The sequence below is a fragment of the Rhinatrema bivittatum genome, chromosome 3 (genome assembly GCF_901001135.1).
Source record: "Rhinatrema bivittatum chromosome 3, aRhiBiv1.1, whole genome shotgun sequence".
Taxonomy (NCBI): Eukaryota; Metazoa; Chordata; class Amphibia; order Gymnophiona; family Rhinatrematidae; genus Rhinatrema; species Rhinatrema bivittatum.
The window spans coordinates 2,998,146-3,017,677 of record NC_042617.1 but is presented as its reverse complement, the minus strand read 5'-3'; the positions used below and the strand labels follow the sequence as shown (position 1 = coordinate 3,017,677).

General features: G+C 46.1%; 2 protein-coding genes across 5 annotated transcripts in view; both read right to left on the bottom strand.

Annotated features, from left to right (window-relative positions):
- The window catches only part of SRF (serum response factor), a 240,623-nt gene extending 223,427 nt beyond the window's left edge, over positions 1–17,196 (bottom strand). The window contains exon 1 of one of the 3 annotated variants that reach the window (XM_029592815.1): positions 16,210–17,196. In XM_029592815.1, the coding sequence (XP_029448675.1) occupies positions 16,210–16,680 (471 nt within the window). In that variant the 5' untranslated portion in view covers positions 16,681–17,196. The remainder of the gene's footprint in view (positions 1–16,209) is intronic. The other 2 variants (XM_029592816.1, XM_029592814.1) reach the window with 2 other exon arrangements.
- A 465-nt stretch (positions 17,197–17,661) lies between these two features.
- PTK7 (protein tyrosine kinase 7 (inactive)) overlaps positions 17,662–19,532 on the bottom strand; it is a 303,844-nt gene continuing 301,973 nt past the window's right edge. For both annotated transcript variants that reach the window (XM_029592810.1, XM_029592811.1), the window contains exon 20: positions 17,662–19,423. In XM_029592810.1, the coding sequence (XP_029448670.1) occupies positions 19,230–19,423 (194 nt within the window). In that variant the 3' untranslated portion in view covers positions 17,662–19,229. The remainder of the gene's footprint in view (positions 19,424–19,532) is intronic.

Genomic DNA, 19,532 nt, shown 5'->3' with positions numbered 1-19,532 from the left:
ATTTAATGCCTGCGAAATTTATAACATCGCTTTAGATTCGAGAGGTAGTGCAGGTCCTGAAAATGGACCTGGTCCTGAAGGCATTGCCTTGTCCTTGATGTATTGAGCGGAGACAACATCCAGCCTTCATAATTTTTAAACCACCAACTTACTAGATTTTTGGTGCAGTAAACCTAAAGAGTTCTCACATATATTATATATTGATTGATCATATACAGCCCCTGAGGCAGCCCCCGAGTGGGGCGAAACTCAGCCTGAGTCGGGCATGTGTATAAAATTAAGTCTCCATTCAAATAAAGCTCAATCTTGGACTTTTCTTTGGCGTCTAATCCATCTTGATGCTCAAGTCTGGACGACGGCATCGATTCCCTGGGATTGTGGTTCTCATCTGCCGCTGAAGAACTTGGGAACTTGGGTGTTGGACCGGGGTGCCAGAAGATCCATGGCTGGTGTTCCCCAGCAGTTTACTATCAACTGGAAGGCTGGGGTCAACAGCTTCCATTCCCCCGAGTCTAGACTCTCTGCTGAGGTAATCTGCAGTGATGTTGTCTTTTCCCGCGATGTGGGCAGCTGAGATCCCTTGTAGGTTTGCCTCCACCCATGCCATTAGGGGGTCTATTTCCAGGGACATCTGTTGGCTTCTGGTTCCTTCCTGGCAGTTGATGTAGGCCACTGTTGTGGCGTTGTCCAACTCTCCCCGAAGTCGGTGACTGAATTGAAGGCAGGCTAGTCTGACTGCCCGGGCTTCCAGTTGGTTGATGTTCGATCCTGACTCTTCCTTGTCCCATTGCCCCTGGGCCGTCAGTTCCTGGCAGTGGTTCCCCAGAGGGGTTCCCCAGAGGGTATAGAGCTTCTAGGGCCTGTCCTCCTTTGAAGCTGGCCTCCGGGGCATTCCATTCCAGGTCAATCAGTTGTAACACGGCCTGTAGCATTGGGAAATGGCATGAGGCCTGACGAAGCTCAACCAAAACCAGGTTAGTCTTTGGTTCCGCTATGGAGCTTGTGCCTGGGATGGCCAGCATCTTCAGGCTCAGAGACATGAGATCTGATAGCTCGTCTTTGGAGAAGAAATGCATCATGGTTTGGCATGGTTCCATCCTGGAGGGATTTCCCCTTCCTCCAAGGTGTCTGTGTCCACTAAGGGGAAGCTTTTGCCTGGAGGAGTCACGTCTCGGGGACAAGAAGGGCCTGGAAGGTTTTGTTCTTCTGGTGGAAACTGTGGGGGGAGAGGGGAATACCTTCATCGCTGCACTCTGTATTGCACCCGCTGCCTCTCAGCCACTCCCGTTCCTGGGGGCTAAGTCCATGCCGGGAACTGACTACCGGACCGAGGCTTACCTCTGAGGGATCTCTGAAATCACCTCAGGAATTCTCGACAGGGGGAGGGACCCTTAGGTATCACCACAGAAGAGCGGGGCTCGTCTTGTAGAGGTAAGATTTTCTTTCTTCTTTGGTTTGGATTTCGTCTAACACTGTGCAAGCATGTGTAGAGTCCCTAACTGCTAAGGAGACGGAGAAATACTGAAGAGCAGAGCTTCCTGCACAGGTATATGTAGTGCTGACGTCAGATTGAAATCTGACTCCATCTCCAGCTATCAGGAGTACACTATACCCATTGGTCCTGAGTCATCTGCTACATGCTAGGACATTTTTTTATAATTTATTTTTCAAGATTATATATTATTCACAAGAATACATCCTTGTACAGAAATGTTAGTGCATAACAAGAATTATAATCAAAGAAAACATTCCTTATACATTTTCAGCAATATCTGCACCAAAATTATAGGCAATATAGGGGGGGGGGGGCAGAAAGAAGCGCCTAGGAGGGAATACATAGTTATAGTATAGTAATGGATTACGTCGAGTAGTGCCAAACATATCTATGCCGAACCGCTGGTGAAACCTACACAGGTATGCGCAGAAAGAAAAGCTTTAAGCTGATAGGGCTCAAAGAAAACAGTTTGTATTTAAATATCTTATACAGCCTCTACATGGGTATCTCAAGTTAAATCTAGCTCCTAATTGAATGTTCTCGGCTCGCATAGTAAGAAAACTTTTTCTACGTAATTGTGTAGACTTAATCATATCTGGATAAATCCAGATCTGACGCCCATAGAAATTTAAAAATTTAAAAATATTGTTTCAGTCAGACAAAAAAGCAAATGAGACCAACAGTGGTCTTTGATTGATTTTCATATCTTGTGACATTTCTAATATTTGTGAGATATCCAACATCTGTGTTTGTCTAATAGCGTCTTCTTCCACCTGGTCAGCCTGCTGGAGATAAGCTTTTATAATTACAGGCATTGCAGATTGCTGGATTTTCAAAATTTGCTGGATATACAGCTTAAACATTTCCAGAGAGGAGATCATATTTATAACTGGAAAATTCAACACTCTTAAGGTTATGAGACCTAAAAGCATTCTCAATGTTCTCCAGCCTCCTATTTGCTGATTCCGACTGAACAAGCTTTAGTGAGTCCATCAGTCTACATGCTAGGAAAATACAATCGCTTCCTCATGTAGGTAGAAGTATGGTGCTTAACTGTCCTTGATTTGCTGTGAGAGGGACTGAAGTTCAGAGAAGAAACAATTATTCATATTGTAAAATTGGATACTCCTTGCTGTATTTTTTTCCTCGGAGGGGGAGGGGGGTTGATGAATGGAAAAAGAAGTTGCTGTTGGCTTGTATTGTCATCCTGGGTGTACTTCAAAGTCACAAGGGCACTGGTGTTTGATGTATTGTTCTTGCTTACAATAAAAAGTTCCAAAATATAATTCTCTAGATACATTTGCCCCAGTACAAATATTCAAAAGGAAGAGAACATAGCCCTTTGGTATAATAGCTCACTACAAAACAAGAAAAGTCAATTAAGAATTGAAAGAAAATGGCAACGCTATCCAACTAGTTGCCTTAGAAAATAGCCACTGCTATTACTAGCTACGGTAACATGGAATAGACTTAGGTTTTGGGCACCTGCCAGGTTCTTATGGCCTGGATTGGCCACCTTTGGAAACAGGATGCTGGGCTTGATGGACCCTTGGCTGACCCAGTTTGGCATGTTCTTAGATATAAATCTTATGAAAGATTACCAGGAAGCCATTACTAAAGGCAAAGTAGTCCTACATATATTCCAAATTATCTTTAATAATCCTACAGAATTTTTTTTTTTATTTGGTTAAGCAGATTATTCAACCCGTTTCACGCCCTAATATTTGTCTACCTACCATCCCAGGGATAAGCACAGCGGACACTTGCTACGTATTTTAATAAAAAGTAATTTATATAAAAAACTAGTCGACAATAGAATGGATGATTTTTTTCACTGATGGAAAAAAAAATGGGAGGTATTAGATATGCTGAGTCCGATAGTGTCACATTACTAAAAATTCTCTTCTAGCCCCTTAAACAGTGCTCTACAGCACTATTAAAACTAAAAGAATGAAATCTCTGGATTTATCAGCAAATTGATTAATTCTTCACTTAGGCAGGGAGAGTAGTCCAAGTGCCTGTAACTAAAAACTCACCTGAGCTAAAAAAATTCTAACTTATCCCTATCAATTAAAAAGCAGAATGAAAATACAAACAAAACACAAACTTTGAAATGTTTGTATGCTAATGCCAGAAGTCTAAGAAGTAAGATGGGAGAATTAGAATGTATAGCAGTGAATGATGACATAGACTTAATTGTCATCTCAGAGCATGGTGGAAGGAGGACAACCAATGGGACAGTGCTATACCGGGGTACAAATTATATCGCAATGACAGAGAGGAGCACCCGGGAGGCAGTGTAGCGCTTTATGTCCAGGATGGCATAGAGTCCAACAGGATAAACATCCTGCATGAGACTAAATGCACAATTGAATCTTTATGGGTAGAAATCCCTTGTGTGTCGGGGAAGACTATAGTGATAGTGGTATACTACCATCCACCTGGTCAAGATGGTGAGACGGACAGTGAAATGCTAAGAGAAATTAGGGAAGCTAACCAAATTGGTAGTGCAGTAATAATGGGAAATTTCAGTTACACCAATATTGACTGGGTAAATGTATCATCGGGACACACTAGAGAGATCACGTTCCTGGATGGAATAAATGATAGCTTTATGGAGCAATTGGTTCAGGAACAGACATGAGAGGGAGCAATTTTAGATCTAATTCTCAGTGGAGCACAGGATTTGGTGAGAGAGGTAACAGTGGTAAGGCCGCTTTGCAATAGTGATCATAATATGATCAAATTTGAATTAATGACTGGAAGGGGGACAGTAAGCAAATCCAAGGGAAACTTTGATAAAATGAAAAAATTGTTAGAAAAAAACTGAAAGGAGCAGCTAGAAAGGTAAAAAGTATGCAAGAGGTGTGGTCATTGTTAAAAAATACCATCCTAGAAGCACAGTCCAGATGTATTCCACACATTAAGAAAGGTGGAAAGAAGGCAAAACGATCACCAGCATGGTTAAAAGGTGAGGTGAAAGAAGCTATTTTAATCAAGACATCTTCATTCAAAAATTGGAAGAAGGATCCAACAGAAGAATAGGATAAGGAGAATCAGTTATTTACTCTTTCGGATAATAGAAAGACTAGGGGGCACTCCATGAAGTTAGCATGTGGCACATTTAAAACTAATCGGAGAAAGTTCTTTGCACAATTAAACTCTGGAATTTGTTGCCAGAGGATGTGGTTAGTGCAGTTAGTATAGCTGTGTTTAAAAAAGGATTGGATAAGTTTTTGGATAAGTCCATTACCTGCTATTAAGTTCACTTAGAGAATAGCCACTGCTATTATTAGAAACAGTAGCATGGAATAGACAGTTTTTGGGTTCTTGCGGCCTGGATTGGCCACTGTTGGAAACAGGATGCTGGGCTTGATGGACCCTTGCTCTGACCCAGTGTGGCATGTTCTTATGTTCTTAAACTATCATCCCATTTCATCATTATCATTTATCAGCAAAATCATTGAAAACTCTGTACTCTTAACAGCTCACAAATTTTCTCGATTTGAGTGATACGGTGGATCAATACCAATTTGGTTTCCTGAAATATAGTACCGAAATATTGTTATCCAGCTTTGATATCCTCAGTCAAGGTTTTAAATCGAGAAACCTCATTTGTACTCATTTTACTTGATATTTCAGCAGCTTTCGATACTACTGACTAGGACATCCTTCTATCTAGACTTCACTCTTGGGACATGTGCTCTGCTTGTTCTTGATTTTCCTTGTATCTTACAAACCGAATACAGCAAGTCAAGGTTGGATCACAGACATCCTGGTTTTCGTTTAGCTCTGGTGTACCCCAAGGGTTTGCATTAATCAGCCGCACTCTAACATCTATCTCACTCCGCTATGTCAACTCTTGTCCAGCCTTGGGGCACACTAATCAGGCAGATTCAGTAAAGTGTGCTGGGCCGTGCGCACTGTTTAACAGGGGTTTGCTGTGTGTTTGAGTGGCGTCTATTACTCCTTACACTGTAAGGGGTTTAGCGCCTCGAAAACACGCAACCAAACCCCCTGAAAACTAAGAGTGCTCATCACATGCACCCAGGATTCAGATAAAGTCAACCCACACATTTTTACGCTGATAAATTAACACCTGCCCAAAATACTGCTTTTCTGTACACCCTCAGACTTAATATCCTAGCAATATTAAGTCTGAAGAACCAAAAATGTAAAAATAAAATTTTTTTAAATAAAGAAAATGTGCCAGCCAGTCCGGTTAGGAGAATGGGCGCTCAATTTTACCGGCATCTGTTTCCCTCACCAATCGCTGTCAGTGGGTTCGTAAAACAGATGCTCATGAAATTGAGTGTCAGTTTCCTGAACCCGCTAACAGAGCCATCTCTCCTGGGCCAAGGGGGCACATAATTGTCCCTAGCTCCGCCTTTTAGTATGAACCCTCACTTAAATATAGGATCGTGCGACCAGGAGAGGTGGCTGGGCACACATCGGAAGAGCGGGCGCTCAACATGGAGCACCCGTTCTCCCACGATTTTTACTGAATTGGCCTCTATAAGCTTTATGCTGATGACAGTTCTTTTTTCCTTTCAAAGATTCATGGACCAAAACTGAAAATATTTTATATTGCCTATCCACTATTGAGAATTGGCTTCCACTTAAACTTACCATGATTTCAGTTTTTGAAATGTTCAATGCATCACATTTTCCTTCATTTACTCCAACTCAAATCACATTTAAAGAATAAAAATATTTCAATTTCAAAAGTAGTCTGCAATTTAAGAACTCTTAGAGCCTGCTTTTACAATGTGAGAACATTAAATCTTAATTTTTCAAGCTCTGGTTACTATGCAATTTGAAGCCATTACTCAATCTAGATGACTTTTATGGTACTGCAATCATTGCTCTTCTCCAGCCTTGACTACTGCAATTCACTCTTGTCCTGGGTTATATACCATACTTAATCTGCTCCAGATCTTTCAGAATTCAGTAGTAAGACTTCTTACTAGCCTTCCCCCCCCCGCCGTGATCATAACTCCGGTTTTGGAGTCACTACACTGGTTGCCCATTACTTATCGGATTCAATATAAATTGGCAGTTATTCACAATGCTCTTTATAACAGCCATTTTGAAAATACATACCCCAACAGGAGCTCTGAGATCAGCAAACTTAAGTCTGCTTGATACTCCCTCTCCTTTTGTAGCAAACCTTGAGACTAGGGAGCAAATCTTTTTAAAATTGCAGGCCCTTTGTTTTGGAATTCCCTCTCTTGAGATCAGATTAAAGAACCCAAATTTTTCAGAAAGGCATTAAAAACACACTTATGTTGGAAAGCCTACTCAATTTGATCTCATGTTCACTACATCATGTAGCCCTAAATGTGTTAGTGCTACTGTTCATTTTTATTTCATGTATTTTAATCAGTGTATATTCTCTTACCTTGCCCTGAACGAAGGAAGAGCAGGTAATATGTTATAAAATAAAAATATATATTTTGTATTTTGGCCCAGCCGTTTCCTCCTGCTCTTTTGGGCTTCCAGCTCAAATCAGAATCGATACAGGAATTCTGGACCCATGACCCTTCTTTATAACCCACTCTATCTTCAGGTCTAGGCAGGGTGCAAAGTTACATCCATACAAATATCGTTCACCAGATTTAGTAAGGTTTCTAATGCTGGAATAATGAGCATGGATTGAAGGTAGAAGGCTGGGAGCTGCCTGCACAGGTTCTTTGAAATCTGGGAGCCAGGCTGAACCTTGGGTCTTTGCATCCCCACAGACACTGCACCCGCTTTGCAGCAGATACAGAGTCAACACCATGAAGTGCACACAGGAATTTCAAAGTTAAATCCCAGCATGTTGCTTGCTGATTCCTTTCTCCCCTTTACAGCTTTGTGTCCCCCTTCAATTAAAAGGTTAGGCATTTATAATAAATTTTTATATGAAAAGAATATTCAAAGTACAGTCTGAGGTAAAAATTGTATAACATGCATGTAAATATGATACACACTTATTGTGGTGCCAACCAGAAAACTCTGCAGAAAAGCAAAAAAAATAAAGACACTTCCGGGACAAACTTAGATTGTAAGCCCTCTGGGGATAGGAAAATAACTACAGTACCTGAATGTAATCTGTTTTGAAGTGCTGAAAAGAGGCGAAAAGCAGAATATAAAAATCTAAAAATAAATATGGTGTGCTGGGGAGAGACTTGGCCCTCAAAGACATGAGCAAACAATTATTATAATATAGTAAACCTCCCATACCAAAACAATAACTGCCAGCACTCAAACAGTAATAACCCTACCTATGAAAAAGGCAACATTGCAAATATTATACCAAGCCCTAAAACACTAATACACCGCCTATTAGGAAAACAGAACAAGCCAGGCTGCTATAGAGACCTACACATTATCAGAATACCTTAAATCACTCACATATGCAGAACCCAAAGACCCTTACCAAATTCAGAATAGAGAGACCTTCACCAAAACCAAATACAGAATAAAGAGACCATTCAGATACAAACTTACTGGGTTATTCATCAAATTGCATTAGGGCCCAAACGTGTGTTAAATGGGTGTAAAGCATGCAATAAATATAACACGAGTTAGTATGCAAATTTTAACTTTGTTATGCAAGTGGGATGACCGTGCAAATTGGGGTCTTCTACCATGGAACACAGTAGATTAACAAGGGATTTAACATCAGAAATAACTACACTTTCTGCAGCACTGGGGAAAATTTATCACGCAACCACAGCCATTTTTGCTGGTGGGTGGAGAGAGTGAGTACACTAATAGGGAAAATAGGGCTCTATATCTAGCACTGTAGATGGTAGGCTTACATAAACAGAGGAATGAATTGCAAATCTGAAATCACTGAAGAATTTCTATCATTTGAATTGATGAAAGGTACAAGAGGAGTTGATTTATACATTCATTTAAAGCTCCCCTGGAGAAACATCGTAAATGTCAAACAAGCTGGTAAGTTCACCTCATCTGTAAATGGCAAGGCTGCTACAGTTGTCCACATTATTTGGCATAAGAGGTTCTTATTGATTGAGATGCAAATTGTGCATCTGATGCCAAAACAGTACAGGTTTACTTCTTGGCATTGGTACTTACGTCTTGTTTCCACAGTTCTCGCCCAGGACTCTGCTGGTCCCAGCCGTCAAGCACCAGGGACCAGCAGTGCAGCAGCACTTTTCCTAGGCTTAGCCAGTGGACATTGCTCTAGTAAAGCAAATCCTGGGGTTAAACATCTGCATCAAGGAGGGAGAGGAACAGAGATAAGCAGGTCCCATTGACCTACTGTAGTTTGGTACATGCACTACATGCTCCATGTCAGGACATTGTTGCATAGTGCCTCCTGATGTATGGGGTGTTGGGTCCTCAATTCTTTTGAGAAGTCTAATCTTTATACCAGTTAAATTTGCAGATTAGTCTGTGGTGACAGTTATAATTTTTCTCCAGGGGAACTTCAAACATTGAAGAAGGCTAAAGACTGCATCGTACAAATCAACTCCTCTTGTTGTACCTTTCAATTGAAATTCTTCAACGATTTCAAATTTGCAGTTAACTCCTCTGTGTACACAACACCTCTCCCCCAAACACACCCTGAGCTGAATGTGCCCATCTACAGTGCTAGAGTCCTATTCTCCCTATTACAGTGCTCTCTTTCCCCAAAGAGGCACCTGGTATATCCATAGACCAAGTAGCGCACCACTCAAATCAATACGAGCTGCATAAGACGACATGTGATGCGATACTGTATTGCACTTTGCGGAAGTTGCTTATTGATGAGGAAGTTAGAAAATCAGCCCACTTTTTTCTTTATTGTTTGCACTATTTCTGCTATATTTATAGCATTTTGATGAAGAATCCAGGCCTTAGACTGTAAGCCCTCTAGGGATACTTAAATACCTATCATACCTGAATGTAATCTGCTTTGAAGAAATGAAAAGCAGAATATAAATAAAGATGTATAGTTATATAACTGTGAAATGCCAATAAAAAGGTTACAAAAAATGTATAAATAGAAATGTGTAGACTAAAGGGGAAATGGGAACCACAACAAGCCACTGTATGTATTGCAAAAATGGAAAAATAGAAACATTAAAAATAATGTAACATCATTCCTCAATCTTCCCAAAATGAACAGAAAATACCAAGGATGCATCTTGAACACCAAAAATCTTTAGTAATTTTAAATGATTTCAAATCCAATGTTTATGGACGAGCATGAGAGTTGACTGACAGAGTGAGTGCATGTGCAACAACTCCTACTCCCTCTGCTGATCCATGATGGCTGTCCTGAAAGGGGATTGCTCCTTTCACGGACAAATGTCAATGAGAAAACGACCATGAAGGAGGGAATACGTTCATAGTAAGTGCCTGACACTTTAATATTCATTTATACACTCCTCACAGTGCCGGTAGTCAGGTCTGGAGAATGGACTCTGAATTTAACAGCGTTCATTGTTCCTAACCTGTGCATGAAAGCGCTGAAAGAGTGCGAAAAGCGGAATATAAATAAAAAGAAAAAAAAAAGGAATGTGCGCTGGTTAGAAAATGGACACTGATAAATTCAGCATCCACTTTCCTAACCGGCCGACAGCCACCGACAGCGGACCTCTCTCTGGCACACGCTGTCAAGGAGGCGCTAGGGGCACACAATCCCCCCTAGTGCCTCCGACAGTGCGAGCCCCAGTTTAAATATTGCATCGCACCCCCAAGAGACGTGCCAGGAAAGCAGGCGCTGAGTGGTCAGCTTAACTTTTTTACATCAGCCCCTAAGTTTGTAGCTGAGGCAATGTGGGGTAAAGTGACTTGCCCAAGGTCATAAGGAGAGACAGAGGGACTTGAACCCTGATCTCTGCTGCTCTAACCACTACGCTAGTCCATTAGAAGTGAAAAACAAAACCCCACACAGGTAACTATTAAAAAACGTATCTTACTCAGAAGGGGCCCCTACATCTATCAAAGCAGAAGAGGCAAGTTAATTGCAAATATCTTTTAAGAGGAAAAAAATTAATGGTAAACCCAGAAGTTAAATTAGTGAAGCAGCTAAAAATTAGAAAAAGAAAATGTATCGAACTGTAAAAGAAAATTAAAATATAAAAATGGAAAGAAATACATTATGATCTAGTAAGGATCAGGCAAGCTTATTACGAATAAATGGGCTGATACAGTCGAGTCTGTGGGAGAGCGATTCAGTATTCAAATTAGGGTCAGCGGTAAAAATAGGAAAAAGAGGCGCTAGGGACACTAGCGCGTCCCTAGCGCCTCTTTTTGGACAGGAGCGGCGGCTGTCAGTGGGTTTGACAGCCGATGCTCAATTTTGCCGGCGTCGGTTCTCGAGCCCGCTGACAGCCACGGGCTCGGAAACCAGACACCGGCAAAATTGAGCGTCTGGTTTTCGACCCGCGAGCCGACTTCAAATATTCTTTTTAACTTTCTATAACTGTCGGGACCTCAGACTTAATATCGCCATGATATTAAGTTGGAGGGTGCACAGAAAAGTTTTTACTGCTTTTCTGTGCACTTCCCCGGCGCCGGCAGAAATTGGTGCCCACCTTTGGGAAGGCGTTAATTTCTGAAAGTAAAATCACACAGGAATATCTAATAGAGCCATCAACATGCATTTGCATGCTGCAGGCGCTATTAGGTTTGGGGGGAGGGTTGGACGCAAGTTTGACCCCTTACTGAATAAGGTACTGTACCGGAAAGAAATAAAAGGGATAGGCTGCAATGAAACATAAAAGGAAAAAAAAAGACAAGAATGACTTGCATTAAATGCCTCAGAGGTATCAACAGATTTTACAGACAAGAAACCAAACAAATCGTTTGGTTTCTTGTCTGTAATCGTTTGGCTTCTTGTCTGTAAAATCTGTTGATACCTCTGAGGCATTTAATGCAAGTCATTCTTGTCTTTTTTTTTTCCTTTTATGTTTCATTGCAGCCTATCCCTTTTATTTCTTTCCGGTACAGTACCTTATTCAGTAAGGGGTCAAACTTGCGTTAGGCTGCATATGGGGGACAAACCAGAGTATCTTTCCCAAAGTGAACAGACAACGGATCTCTCCAACCATGAATCAAGACGTGACAAAGCAATGAAAATAAACACATCTCCCAGGCTGGATGGTTTTACTGCTAAGTTGAGAACTGTTCTGCTAGTTCAGTCAACTTTTTAATAACTTGTTGGAAAATGGCAGATTGCCTGACTCCATGGATTGAGGCTGGAATAATGGAAATGTCCCCACTACATAAAGCTAGAGACTGTAGTTCATGAGAACAAAAGTACATGTTGATGTTAAAATATGAATTTTAGTGAGTAGATTAAATAAGATTCATTTTTGGCAATAACAGGGCTTGTCCCTAGTACAGAGTCTAAACAGAGTAAGGGAAATAATAATAAAAGTGATTTCTGGATTAAAAGTAAAGGTATCTACAGAACGTTGCCTCCCTGGATGCAGAAAAAGCAACTGATAAGAGTGGACACTGACTGTTTTAGAAAGTAGGTCTGGGTTCAACTTGAATTCAGCTTTGAAATTGTATGAAAAGTCTAGCTAGGATTATTAGGGGCTATTCAGAATCACCAAAACCCAAAGAGGCAAGGACACCCCTTGTCTCCAGTGATCTTTGCTTTAGTGGTGGAGGCCCTGGACAGGTGCATTAGAGCTGAAGCTCCCATTTGGGATCCTCTGCATTACAGGAAATGGGAACAAGAGAGGAATAAAATCCTGGAGAGCACAAAATAAAATTAGCAATGTTTACAGATGTTCTGTAGCCCAAAATACACCAAATATTATGAATTGTATTAAGTGCACAGCAGATATAAACAGCAGTCTACATACTATTGGCAGCTTACAATCTATTTAAGAGAAAAAAAAAAGGTTACAGAGTTAAAACTGTGAAATGAAGACTGGGCGAGTTAAAATAGGGACTGAAGAAGGTGCAACTTGGAGCAAAGTCACAAGAAATTAATCCTCTTAGAAGTCTATATAACAAAAAGAAATTGAAAACGAAAAGGGATAATCTGTTAACAAGGGATAACCTGCATGGAAGCAGTAGCTACTCCAGTCCTCAAGTGCCAAACAGGCCAGGTTTTCAGGATATCCACAATAAATACGCATGAGAAAGACTTGCATGCACTGTCTCCATTGCAAGAAAATTTCCCTCATGCATATTCATTGTGAATATCCTGAAAACCTGACCTGTTAGTGGCAGTCAAGGACTGGAGTTTGCCATCACAGGCTTGGGGGATGATCTGCACAGAGCAGCAGTTACTACCCTTAACAGAAGGCATGGGGCAAACTGCACAGAGCAGTTACTCAAAAAAATAAAGCTTGCTGGGCAGATTTGATGGACCACTAAGGTCTTTTTCTATTGTCATTTACTATCAGGCCAATACTGTAAGGTCCATGGGAAAGCGGACACTCAGTGTTGAGTGCCCACTTTCCTAATATTCGCCCAGCCACCTCTCCTGGGCACTTGATACTGTATGTAAAGGAGGGATCATGCTAAAAAGGAGGTGCTAGGGGCAATAGCGCACCCCCAGTGCCTCCGTAGCAGCAGGCCCCCAGGAGAGGTCAGCTGTATGCGAGTTAGGAAAGCGGACGCTCGTAAAATTGAGCATCTATTTTCCTGACTGACCCGCAGGTTTGTTTGTTTTTTACCTTTTGGTTCCAACTTAATATCGCTATGATATTAAATTGGAGGATTAAAAAAAAAAAGCTGTAATTTTCGCTTTTCTGTACACTTTTTTGGGCTGCTGAGCATAAAACGTGTGGATCGGCCGCACATTTTTTTGGGTATCCCAGGCGAATGACTAATAGCCACATCAATATGCTTTTGCATGTGATGGGTGGGGGCAAGTTTCCGGGGGTGGGGGAGGTTTGGATGGGTAAACCTCTTACTGTATAAGGGGCATTGGATGTCCAACTGCAGGTAAAATAGTGTGCTCAGCTATGTTAGTAAACAGCTAGTAGGGTGGGCAAACTGCAGCCCATGGGCCAGACCCGGCCCAATGACGTTTTTCAGGCTCTCCTCCTCCTCCTCGATTTTTATGGCTGTACCTACCATGTGGTGCAAGTTACCCCAATGCTTCTCTTAAGGGGAGCAACTGCCGCTCCATGAATTTATTCGATGAGCCTTATTAAAGATGGCCCATGTTGGTTGTTGTGTGAATGCAATTCCTCTTTCACTCACCCCCACCCCCACATCCAGACTTATTGGTTAAGGGTAGTAATAGGGGCTCCCACCCCCACATCCAGACGTATTGGTTAAGGGTAGTAACAGGGGCTCCCACCCCCACATCCAGACGTATTGGTGAAGGGTAGTAACAGGGGCTCCCACCCCCACATCCAGACGTATTGGTTAAGGGTAGTAACAAGGGCTCCCACCCCCACATCCAGACGTATTGGTGAAGGGTAGTAATAGGGGCTCCCACCACCACCACATCCAGACGTATTGGTGAAGGGTAGTAATAGGGGCTCCCACCACCACCACATCCAGACGTATTGGTGAAGGGTAGTAATAGGGGCTCCCACCACCACCACCACATCCAGACGTATTGGTGAAGGGTAGTAATAGGGGCTCCCACCACCACCACCACATCCAGACGTATTGGTTAAGGGTAGTAACAGGGGCTCCCACCCCCACATCCAGACGTATTGGTTAAGGGTAGTAACAGGGGCTCCCACCCCCACATCCAGACGTATTGGTGAAGGGTAGTAACAGGGGCTCCCACCCCCACATCCAGACGTATTGGTGAAGGGTAGTAACAGGGGCTCCCACCCCCACATCCAGACGTATTGGTGAAGGGTAGTAACAGGGGCTCCCACACCCACATCCAGACGTATTGGTGAAGGGTAGTAACAGGGGCCCCCCACCCCCACATCCAGACGTATTGGTGAAGGGTAGTAACAGGGGCTCCCACCCCCACATCCAGACGTATTGGTGAAGGGTAGTAACAGGGGCTCCCACACCCACATCCAGACGTATTGGTGAAGGGTAGTAACAGGGGCCCCCCACCCCCACATCCAGACGTATTGGTGAAGGGTAGTAACAGGGGCTCCCACCCCCACATCCAGACGTATTGGTGAAGGGTAGTAACAGGGGCTCCCACCCCCACATCCAGACGTATTGGTGAAGGGTAGTAACAGGGGCTCCCACCCCCACATCCAGACGTATTGGTGAAGGGTAGTAACAGGGCCCCCCCCCCACATCCAGACGTATTGGTGAAGGGTAGTAACAGGGGCTCCCACCCCCACATCCAGACGTATTGGTGAAGGGTAGTAACAGGGGCTCCCACCCCCACATCCAGACGTATTGGTGAAGGGTAGTAACAGGGGCCCCCCACCCCCACATCCAGACGTATTGGTGAAGGGTAGTAACAGGGGCCCCCCACCCCCACATCCAGACGTATTGGTGAAGGGTAGTAACAGGGGCCCCCACCCCCACATCCAGACGTATTGGTGAAGGGTAGTAACGGGGGCCCCCACCCCCACATCCAGACGTATTGGTGAAGGGTAGTAACAGGGGCCCCCCACCCCCACATCCAGACGTATTGGTGAAGGGTAGTAACAGGGGCCCCCCACCCCCACATCCAGACGTATTGGTGAAGGGTAGTAACAGGGGCCCCCACCCCCACATCCAGACGTATTGGTTAAGGGTAGTAACAGGGGCTCCCACCCCCACATCCAGACGTATTGGTGAAGGGTAGTCACAGGGGCCCCCACCCCCACATCCAGACGTATTGGTTAAGGGTAGTAACAGGGGCTCCCACCCCCACATCCAGACGTATTGGTGAAGGGTAGTAACAGGGGCTCCCACCCCCACATCCAGACGTATTGGTGAAGGGTAGTAACAGGGGCCCCCACCCCCACATCCAGACGTATTGGTGAAGGGTAGTCACAGGGGCTCCCACCCCCACATCCAGACGTATTGGTTAAGGGTAGTAACAGGGGCCCCCACCCCCACATCCAGACGTATTGGTGAAGGGTAGTAACAGGGGCCCCCACCCCCACATCCAGACGTATTGGTGAAGGGTAGTAACAGGGGCCCCCCCCCCACATCCAGACGTATTGGTGAAGGGTAGTAACAGGGGCCCCCCCCCACATCCAGACGTATTGGTGAAGGGTAGTAACAGGGGCTCCCACCCCCACATCCAGACGTATTGGTGAAGGGTAGTAACAGGGGCTCCCACCACCACATCCAGACGTATTGGTGAAGGGTAGTAACAGGGGCTCCCACCCCCACATCCAGACGTATTGGTGAAGGGTAGTAACAGGGGCTCCCACCCCCACATCCAGACGTATTGGTGAAGGGTAGTAACAGGGGCCCCCCACCCCCACATCCAGACGTATTGGTGAAGGGTAGTAACAGGGGCTCCCACCCCCACATCCAGACGTATTGGTGAAGGGTAGTAACAGGGGCTCCCACCCCCACATCCAGACGTATTGGTGAAGGGTAGTAACAGGGGCCCCCCACCCCCACATCCAGACGTATTGGTGAAGGGTAGTAACAGGGGCTCCCACCCCCACATCCAGACGTATTGGTGAAGGGTAGTAACAGGGGCTCCCACCCCCACATCCAGACGTATTGGTGAAGGGTAGTAACAGGGGCTCCCACCCCCACATCCAGACGTATTGGTGAAGGGTAGTAACAGGGGCGGCCCCCCCCCCATGCTTGGCTCCTGGCAGCACAGGAGTCAGTACAGCAGAGCGCGGCAGGCCCCCCTGCCCCCTCACCTTCTTCATGATGCCCGTCTTCCTCTTGCTGAACGTCGTGTACCTGCGCAACTTGTTGTCGATAAACTCCATCTTGATCTTGACGCGGCCGCGGGTTTTCTTTCCGGGCTTGGCGCCGGAGACGGCGGCGGTGACTCCGGGGTAGCCGGCGGCCCCGGGGCCGGCGCTGCCCTCCGGCCCTCCCATGCCCAGCTCCAGCTCCGCTAGCGGCCGCTTGGCGCCCCGCCGCTCCGCCACCTCATCCTCCTCGGCCGAATCCGAGTCGGGCTCGGAACCGCTGTACAGCACCGCGGCAGCCGCCTCCCGCTCGTAACAGCGGACGGAGCCGGGGAGCAGCGCGGAGGCCGTGAACCCCGGCCCGTTGCCGGCCCGCTGCCCCGCGCCGGTGCCCGCCCTGCGAGACAGGCCGCCGCCCCCCGAGCCCCGGCCCGTCCCGTTGCCGGCGGAGGCACCGGCCTGGCTCGGTAACATGCCGCGGACGAGTCAGCGCTCGTTAACAGGGAGCCGCCATGGACGACGCTCAGCTCCCGGGGCACCGGGGCTCCGGCCTGCTCCTCTCGCGGCGCGCGGCTCAGCTGTCCCGGTGCGGGTGCGCGCGGCTCTGGCGCCCCCTAACAGCGCGCGCGCGCCGGCCCTCGCACCCCACCACTAACCCGCCTGCTCTCCCACGGACCGCGCGCGCCGGCTCTCGCGCTCCGTCACTAACCCGCCTGCTCTCCCGCGCGCGCCGGCTCTCGCGCTCCGTCACTAACCCGCCTGCTCTCCCACGGACCGCGCGCGCCGGCTCTCGCGCTCCGTCACTAACCCGCCTGCTCTCCCACGGACCGCGCGCGCCGTCACTAACCCGCCTGCTGTACAGCCAGCGCTCCTACTGGCACGCTCTACCCCGCGAGACGGGAATTCCAATTGCTGTGCTACCCGGTAGGTGGGGAAAAAAAAAAAAGGGGGGAAACCCTCCGCGCCACGATCTAATCCAGGCCCTGGTCTACGCCACGCCCCCACACAGCAACTGACAGCCGCAGGCCTCACGCTTCCAAACTGCCTAGCGGAAGAATATGACTCTCCTCTCCCTCCAGGACTACTTTCCTCCATATAAAGAGACACAATATTTCCTTTTATGGTGACGGCTCGCCTTATATGGTGAGTCACAGCGGCGTTAATTCATTGGTTTCCATGAGGACCAAGTGCTAGCTGATTGGATTGATAATCTATCTAGTTAGCATACATACCAAGACAGCCGTCGTCAGCCTCTACGTCACGCGGCGCCGGGAGTGGGAGGTGGCATAGCGCTTAAAGTGACAGGGAACGAGAAGCGGCAGCTGTGCACGTGACCTCACCTGACCCAGCCTCGTGCACCTTCCGCAAGTGCCAGATAATGTACACAGCACTGTACAAAAACCTATAAGAGAGTTCTTTCACCAGCTAAGCAATGCAACCAAACAGGACAAAAGAGACTTTGAAATGTCTTTTATTAAGAAAAAAAGTTAAATAAGGTTTTAAGCATGGTAATGAGGCAAAAGCTTTAAAAGCGGCCTTTATTTATTTAAGGATTTTTTATAGACCGCAGCACCTTAAAAAACATCACCTCGGTTTACAATGAACAATAATTCAGCAACAAGCTTTACAATCAAATGAATTTAGAATGGACATAACAGATATAAATTAAAACCAGTAAGCAAATTAAAATCATATAATACAATGGAGACGCACTTAACAGGGGAAGGGTAGATAACGGTGGGGGGATATATTTTAGATGACCCACTTTTAGATGGGGGGGGGGGGATATATTTAAAGATCTAAACCTGTGTCCCCTAGACTAGGAGTTCCCAGCCTTTCAGGGAATGTGAACCCCTTTTCAGCTTCAAACATTTTTTGGACCCCCACCCACTTCTCTAAAAGCTTCTGCAAAGCTGTTTAAAAATTGCCCTCGTAATTGAAGGTTAAAGACAACAGTGGACTCCGCCTCCAGCTGCAGTGGGGAAAGGAAGTTCAAAAAGAGCTCCAGGTGGCAAGTGGGTGCCCTGGCAGAAAATGGGCAGTGCTTTCTGAAGATTCAGGCCCGAGCGAGGAAATCATCAGGGGCAAAGTGCGTGAATAAAAGTGTGCAGAAGGATTTCCAAATGACATTCTCCTGCCCCTGCTGTTTACAGCGCTGCTCCTTTTACCCTCAGCTGGCACCCCCTAGGGTCCTGTCATCCTTCCCTCCCACCCTGGAGGGCTGTGCCTGTTGCATGAAGCCCTACCTGCTTTCCTCTCATACTTCATTTTCTTTTGATCTTACAAACACACAGAAAACGATAGTCACAAAATAATTCAGATTTCAGGAAAAGGAAACTAGCCTGCTCTTAAAAGCTAATAAGGTTTATGAGATCTCCATGTCTGCCTGTGTGCCCCCTCAATGAGTTTTGTGTTCAATGTCACAGCCACACCGGGCGGCTGTCTCCTTCCTCCTCCAGCTCTGGCTGTCTTCCCTCCCAGCCCAGCATCATTCCTAGACGCTCTCTCCTTCTCTCACTGCCCCTGCTAAGCTGCCATGTCCTCTCACTCCCCTTAACCAGGTCAGTCATGCATCCCTGTCTCTCTCTATCCTCCTTTCCTTCTCTTTCTGTCCTGTTTCCTCTCATACTATCAACCCCAGCTCCATTTCCTCCTTTCTTCCGCTCTACTCTTTTTTTTGTTTGTTTCTTTAAGTACAGCTCTCCTTTCCTCTTTTTCTGTCAGACCAGTGATAAAGCATGTGGCAGTAGCAGAAAATGCTTCTCACGCTCATCCCCCTGCTTTCCTCAGGGTGGGGAGCCATTGCGACCCCGAGGGCTGCAATGCGTCCCTCTCTTCCCCACCCTGACCGCAAGGGCCGCAGTGGCTCCCCTCTCTTCCCCTCCCTCACCCCGAGGGCGGTGGCTCCCTCTCTTCCCCTGCCTGACCCCGAGGGCTGCAATGCGTCCCTCTCTTCCCCTCCCTGACCCCGAGGGCGGTGGCTCCCTCTCTTCCCTAGCCTCTGCTGGGCATGCAGCACTGGGCTATGAGCCTCCTGCTGGTAAAAGTGGCCTTCTCTGGTGCTCCTCGTCTTGGGGGTGCGGCAGTGTTGGGTACCAGTAGGAGGCACTGTCCGCTCTCCTGGCCTGTGGCAGCAACTCAGGAATCACAAGTAGCAGCAGCCCAGCTTCTCTTTCCTGCCTTCCTTCTGGTGGACCCCAGGATGAGAAACACTGCCCTAGAGGAAAGGGGAGATAGGATGGAGACATTCAGATATCGCATAGGTTCCCATGCACAGGAGGGGAGCCCTTTTCAGTGGAAAGGAGGCTCTAGATTGAGGGGTCATG